Here is a 7,158-nt window from a genome sequence, read left to right on the forward strand (position 1 = left end):
CATACAGAGACACTGGACTGGAGTGGTCACTCTGTACAGACACACTGAGCTTGAAATACAAATCACATATACACTATAAATAAAAAAAATACAAAGTAAAAAATACACAAAAATGAACATAACTGCATGTTTAAATCTAAAGTCATCCTCTTTCCTTTATTACAAACTGAGCAGAACTGTACAGATACAGAACATCACCATGGAGAACAGCTGTATGTCAGCTGTCGATGTGCACAAGAGTGTGTCAGTGCATGGGACTGTGTGTGTAATAGTGTGTGTGGAGGAGTATTTGTGAGTGTATCAGTATATGTGCGTTTAAGAGTGTATGTGTGTGTAGGAGCATATGTGTGTAAGAATATTTGTGTATCATTGTATGTGTGTAAGAATATTCCTGGTTCTGTGAGTGTGTAGTTGCAGATGTCAGGTATAGAGCTCGAAGTCCAGTCTCCTGGAGTTGTAGAACTGTGCACTGGGATGTCCAATTCGCCGGCAATAAACTCCTTCTTTAAAATAGCCCTGATCAACCCAGTCCTGAGAGAGAGAGAGATCAGGGTTACATTACACACAGGACATTAACACTGCACTGAGAGAGAGAGAGGGGTTAATACAGACACACTGACTGGACACTCCAGTACATTAACACTGTACTGAGAGAGAGAGGGGTTAATACAGACACACTGACTGGACACACTCCAGTACATTAACACTGCACTGAGAGAGAGAGGGGTTAATACAGACACACTGACTGGACACTCCAGTACATTAACACTGCACTGAGAGAGAGGGGTTAATACAGACACACTGACTGGACATACTCCAGTACATTAACACTGCACTGAGAGAGAGAGAGGGGTTAATACAGACACACTGACTGGACACTCCAGTACATTAACACTGCACTGAGAGAGAGAGGGGTTAATACACACACACTGACTGGACACTCCAGTACATTAACACTGCACTGAGAGAGAGAGGGGTTCATACACACACACTGACTGGACACTCCAGTACATTAACACTGCACTGAGAGAGAGAGGGGTTCATACACACACACTGACTGGACACTCCAGTACATTAACACTGCACTGAGAGAGAGAGGGGTTCATACACACACACTGACTGGACACTCCAGTACATTAACACTGCACTGAGAGAGAGAGGGGTTAATACAGACACACTGACTGGACACTCCAGTACATTAACACTGCACTGAGAGAGAGAGGGGTTAATGCACACACTGACTGGACACTCCAGTACATTAACACTGCACTGAGAGAGAGAGGGGTTCATACACACACACTGACTGGACACTCCAGTACATTAACACTGCACTGATATATTAACCTGCATCTGCTGGCTGCTGAAAGGCCCGTACAGCTCTGAGTTCTCCTTGTTCTCCCACTTGTACTCCCACATGACCTCCTGGCTCACTGAGAGAGAAACACAGAGAGGAAACTCTGAACATTCAGAACACGTGGGGTCAGGTGCACGTGCAGTACTTCGTGACCAGTGAAATAGGTTCAAACACACACACACACTCACACAGGTATGCACACACTCCCTCACACTCACAGATGCACACTCGCACAAACTCACTCAGACACACACTCACTCAAACACATACACTAAGTCACAGAGACACACACTCAGACACACTTTTACACACTTACCTAGATACACTCACAGAGACACATTCACACACACACTCATGCACACTCTCGCACACACACACTCTCTCTCTCCCACCTGTCTCTCTCTCCTCCTCCTCCTTCCTCTTCTCCCCTTCAGTCCCGTCAATCTTGTCAGCGAACATGTCCAGCTGCTCGTCCTCCTCGTCTTCCTCGCCCCGCCCGCCGCCCGCCGGGGCTTTGACCTTCGACCTGTAGGCCAGGCTCTCGTAGGTCTGCTGGTAGATCTCGAAGTCGCCGCCGCCCACCAGCCTGTCGGCCAGCGCGGTGAGCCGGTCCAGCGCCGGGGCGTCCCGGCCGCCCGCCCCCAGCCCGCCCAGCCTGCGCAGCGCCCTGGCCACCGTCTCCCCCGGCAGCAGCAGCTCCACCACGGCCTGCGTCAGCTGCTGGCGGCTGAGGGAGGCCAGGGGGTCGGGCGGGGCGTCGGCGCTGGTGTCTGGGGCGCCCCCGCCCTCGCCCTCGCCCTCGCCCCCGCCCCCGCCCTCCCCGGCCCGCTGCTCCCTCTCCAGCTCCTCCTGCGCCTCGTCCTCGTCGCCCGCTCTGCGCCGGCGCTTGGCCGACAGCCCCCGGCGGCGCTGTGGGGGACGCTCTCGGATCTTCACCTGGCAGGAGGGACAGGGACAGGGGGAGAGGGAGAGGGAGAGGGAGAGGGGGACAGGGACAGGGACAGGGACAGGGTCATTGACGCCATTCCAGATTCTCTCTCGTGTACGTACGGTGTACTAGAGGAGTTTCGCCCTCATTGGAATACAAGCCCACTCCTTCACCTGCAGAAGACCCCGCCCCTGAACGCCCACACGAGACCCCGCCCATCACGCCCACACGAGACCCCGCCCCTCACACCCACACGAGACCCCGCCCCTCACGCCCACACGAGACCCCGCCCCTCACACCCACACGAGACCCCGCCCCTCACACCCACACCTACAGACCCCGCCCCTCACACCCACACCTACCGAGCCCGTCCCTCCGCCCCCTCTCACCTGCAGAAGACACACACTCACACCAGAAGACGCAGCCCCCAGTACCACCCAGGTCCAGTGTGACCTGGTCTACAGTCTGACCTGCTATAATCCAGTTTTAAGATCTGGCCCAGTTGTGGTGTGACCCAGTGCTATAGTCTGGCCTGGTTCCAGTGTGACCCAGTGCTACGGCCTGGCCCAGCTGTGGTGTGACCCAGTGCTACGGCCTGGCCTGGTTCCAGTGTGACCCAGTGCTATAGTCTGGCCTGGTTCCAGTGTGACCCAGTGCTACTGCCTGGCCCAGCTGTGGTGTGACCCAGTGCTACGGCCTGGCCCGGTTGTGGTGTGACCCAGTGCTACGGCCTGGCCCGGTTGTGGTGTGACCCAGTGCTATAGTCTGGCCTGGTTCCAGTGTGACAGAGTGCTACGGCCTGGCCCAGTTGTGGTGTGACCCAGTGCTATAGTCTGGCCTGGTTCCAGTGTGACCCAGTGCTACGGCCTGGCCCGGTTGTGGTGTGACCCAGTGCTACGGTCTGGCCCGGCTGTGGTGTGACCAGCTCCAGTCTCACCCAGTCGATGTTGTCCAGCCAGTTGTCTCGAATCTGCTGCTCCTTGTTGAGGAAGTAGTTTCCCTCCGAATCAAAGTGTCCCTCCTGCATTTCCTCTTCCAGGTTAAAGGGTGTGATGCGCACCCCCTCGTCAAAGTCCAGGGTCGCCGATTCCTGGCCTGCACAGGGGAGACAGCGGGGGAGTGAGAGAGCAGACAGAGTGAGCCGCACTCACACGGCGACGACAGAGTGAGACAGTACCCTCCACATCGTCACTGGCCAGCATGTCATACTTCTGTCCCTCTTCCTCTTCCTCCTCATCACTGTCCAGGGAATGTTTACCCTTGAACCTGGAGCCAGGGCCACTGACATTGTCACACACCTGCAGCAGGGAGAGAGAGAATCACACACACTGTTACACCCGCAGAAAGAGAGACAAAAACTGTCACACACCCGCAGAAAGAGAGAGACACACAGTTACACACCCGCGCAGAGAGAGAGACACACAGTCACACACCCGCAGAGAGAGAGAGACACACAGACACACACCCGCAGAGAGAGAGAGACACACAGTCACACACCTGCAGAGAGAGACAAACACACAGACACACACCCGCAGAGAGAGCGAGAAACTGTCACACTCAGTACTGTGTTCACATACAGTCTCATACCCTCCAGACAGGGTCTCTACTCAGGACTGTATTAACCATATGGTATTTCTGCTGAGAAAGAGTACTGAACCTTCTTATTTGGAGGGTCATTCTCCAGACTGTACTCTCCATTCTCATCCTCAAACATCACCCTGCGCTTCGACATCCTGAGGGAGACAGAGGAATAAGGCAGAGAGGGGTTAATACAGACACACTGACTGGACACTCCAGTACATTAACACTGCACTGAGAGAGAGAGGGGTTCATACACACACACTGACTGGACACTCCAGTACATTAACACTGCACTGAGAGAGAGAGGGGTTAATACAGACACACTTACTGGACACTCCAGTACATCAACACTGCACTGAGAGAGAGAGGGGTTAATACACACACACTGAATGGACACTCCAGTACATGAACACTGCACTGAGAGAGAGAGGGGTTAATACACACACACTGACTGGACACTCCAGTACATTAACACTGCACTGAGAGAGAGGGGTTCATACAGACACACTGACTGGACACTCCAGTACATTAACACTGCACTGAGAGAGAAAGAGGGGTTAATACAGACGCACTGACTGATTTAACGATTCAATAACATGATTAACCACAGAATAACAATCTGAATGTAATCCCAACAGACAAGTGTACTTTGAAGTGACAGTAGGTCTCTTTAATTTCTGAATCTCTCCAGTATTTACTGGAGATGATCACACAGCTCCAACAGTATTACTATCCAGAGTTACTTTCACAGCACCAAACAGAAAAAAACATGAGGACAGACCCAATGAGAATTCCGTACGATTGTGCTTATCATTAGTACTGATATGTAATATTATTTACCTTTATTTTACAGCTGTGCTCACGACGTGAATTATTACAGCGCCACAATGCGCAAACAAGAGGAAGTGACGTAGATAAACAGCGCCGCCGAGGGAGGAAGTAACCTCCTTCCTTTGAGAAGAACGGGAACAGTCGCAGATTATTGACGTCATGTCGATCCGGCCGTGCCAGACCTTTGTAAAAGATATATCTAATAAGTATAATTTTTAGTTTTTACAACTGTGGATTCCTCTGGCTTTGAAGTGTCTATTTCTGTATATATTTCATTATTCTGTCTCATTTTTTGTATTTCTGGTGTTTAAATAAAATATTTTAAAATATTTTACAAACATATGTCAAACTCACAAAATTTAGCTCTTATCATAACAGTGACGTTTTCGCCTCAGACTCGAGGCACGACGCGGCCCGCTCAAGAGAGATTACCAGTAACCCCAGTAAAAAAGACTCATTGGTGCTCATCGATCTGGGAAAAGATACAGATCTTACAGCATCGTGTCTGAGCCCCGATCCACAGTCTTTTTTTTATTTAAACAACAAAAGGAAATACAGTATAAACAAGAGTTCGTAAAACATATCGATAACATCGTTTAAACAGAGTAAATAGAGATAAGGTCCGCACCGCTTTCATGTTTTCACATTTCGAAACAGTCTACAAATACGCCCTCACATCTATGTTCAGACACAGGACTCTTCCTGGGTAGAATAACGTCCCGGTATAATAATCGTCAATTACAAAATATATTTTCGTTTAGTTCCAATGGGATTGAAGTTCAACATCACGTCTGTTTCTTTAAATATGATTAATATTCGCCTCTTTTTTATATAAGTTTGCAAATCAGTCCAGAAGGTTTTTACAATAGATAGATGAGACGAGATGAGTTATTGATCCCGAAGTAAAACTGAGGCGTTACAGCAGCCCAGCCCAAGACGAGCAAGAACAGACATCGGACTAGACGGAAAATTAAAACAAGTACAGCAATACAAAATCAAATAAATAGAGTAAGCAAAATATGCTCATAGTCACTGTCAAACAATAAAAGATGTGCAAAATGTGCATGGGTATATGCCGGGAGGAAGGACCTGCGGAAACGTTCCCTTGAACACCGCAGCTGGAGCAGTGTGTCACTAAAAGTGCTCCGCTGCCTCATCACAGTCATAGCCACGAGCAAACAGGACAGAACCAAAATACATTTCTGGCTTCTGCCTTCCCATTCCCACAATCCTGCTGAGGAGAGAAGAGAGAAAACACAGCTTCGGCTGCAGGGTCTTCTCCAGGTGTGTCCTGAAGAGTGTGTCCCGCACTCCCAGGGAAGACTCCACAGCCTGACTGTACCCCTGACTGTACCTCCGACTGTACCCCAGTCTGTACCCCTGACTATACCCCAGTCTGTACCCCACACTGTACCCCAGACTGTACCCCTGACTGTACCTCAGACTGTACCCCAGTCTGTACCCCAGACTGCACTGCTTCATTACAGACTATAACTCAGACTGAACCCCAGACTGTACCCCAGATTGTACCACTGACTGCTCGAAGGAAGGCGTTGTATTGGGGCGGGATGGTGTGGTGGCTCTGGAGCTCAAGATCTGTGCCTGTGGCTGGGGGTTACTGGTTCGAATCCTGCGGCCGCAGAGGAATCCTACTCCATTGGGCCCGTGAGCCAGGGCCTGACCCCCAGCTGCTCTCCCTGTGTGTGTGTGTGTGTCTCCTGGAGGGCAGGCTGGGATCTGTGACAAGACAGACTCCTCACACGAGAGACTGTAGATGGCCCCCTGACTGTACAGTGTCCCTCAATTCTAATATTAACAATAATAATACAGTGTGTGATTTCCTGTCACAGCCTGAGGAACAGACAGTGAGCCTGTCTCTCAATAATAATAATACAGCGTGTGATCTCCTGTCCCTGCCCGAGGAACAGACAGTGAGCCTGTCTCTCAATAATAATAATACAGTGTGTGATCTCCTGTCCCAGCCTGAGGAACAGACAGTGAGCCTGTCTCTCAATAATAATAATACAGTGTGTGATCTCCTGTCCCAGCCTGAGGAACAGACAGTGAGCCCGTCTCTCAATAATAATAATACAGTGTGTGATCTCCTGTCCCAGCCTGAGGAACAGACAGTGAGCCTGTCTCTCAATAATAATAATACAGTGTGTGATCTCCTGTCCCAGCCTGAGGAACAGACAGTGAGCCTGTCTCTCAATAATAATAATACAGTGTGTGATCTCCTGTCCCAGCCTGAGGAACAGACAGTGAGCCCGTCTCTCAATAATAATAACACAGTGTGTGATCTCCTGTCCCAGCCTGAGGAACAGACAGTGAGCCTGTCTCTCAATAATAATAATACAGCGTGTGATCTCCTGTCCCTGCCCGAAGAACAGACAGTGAGCCTGTCTCTCAATAATAATAATAATACAGTGTGTGATCTCCTGTCCCAGCCTGAGGAACAGACAGT

General features: G+C 50.3%; 1 protein-coding gene across 1 annotated transcript; it reads right to left on the minus strand.

Moving 5' to 3' along the window:
• Window positions 1–129: 129 nt before the first annotated feature.
• cd2bp2 (CD2 (cytoplasmic tail) binding protein 2) lies at window positions 130–4,831 on the minus strand. Its single transcript, XM_088637299.1, has 7 exons — window positions 4,704–4,831; window positions 3,940–4,015; window positions 3,460–3,580; window positions 3,220–3,377; window positions 1,747–2,290; window positions 1,345–1,430; window positions 130–531 (listed from the first exon to the last, which is right to left on the minus strand). Exons 2-7 carry the CDS (start codon window positions 4,012–4,014, stop codon window positions 421–423), a joined length of 1,095 nt encoding a protein of 364 aa, XP_088493425.1. The 5' UTR covers window position 4,015; window positions 4,704–4,831; the 3' UTR covers window positions 130–420.
• Between the last annotated feature and the right edge of the window lie 2,327 nt (window positions 4,832–7,158).

This window comes from Lepisosteus platostomus, chromosome 6 (assembly GCF_059453375.1).
Source record: "Lepisosteus platostomus isolate fLepPlt1 chromosome 6, fLepPlt1.hap1, whole genome shotgun sequence".
Taxonomy (NCBI): domain Eukaryota; kingdom Metazoa; phylum Chordata; class Actinopteri; order Semionotiformes; family Lepisosteidae; genus Lepisosteus; species Lepisosteus platostomus.

What these genes read in the sequence shown, in the direction of transcription:
- cd2bp2 (XM_088637299.1), bottom strand. Translation starts at nt 4,014, where the DNA reads ATGTCGAAGCGCAGGGTGATGTTTGAGGATGAGAATGGAGAGTACAGT. An exon ending in ATGACCCTCCAAATAAGAAG is followed by an intron (nt 3,581 to 3,939) that starts GTTCAGTACTCT and finishes TCCCTGCTGCAG; the next exon opens with GTGTGTGACAATGTCAGTGG. An exon ending in GGCCAGTGACGATGTGGAGG is followed by an intron (nt 3,378 to 3,459) that starts GTACTGTCTCAC and finishes TCCCCTGTGCAG; the next exon opens with GCCAGGAATCGGCGACCCTG.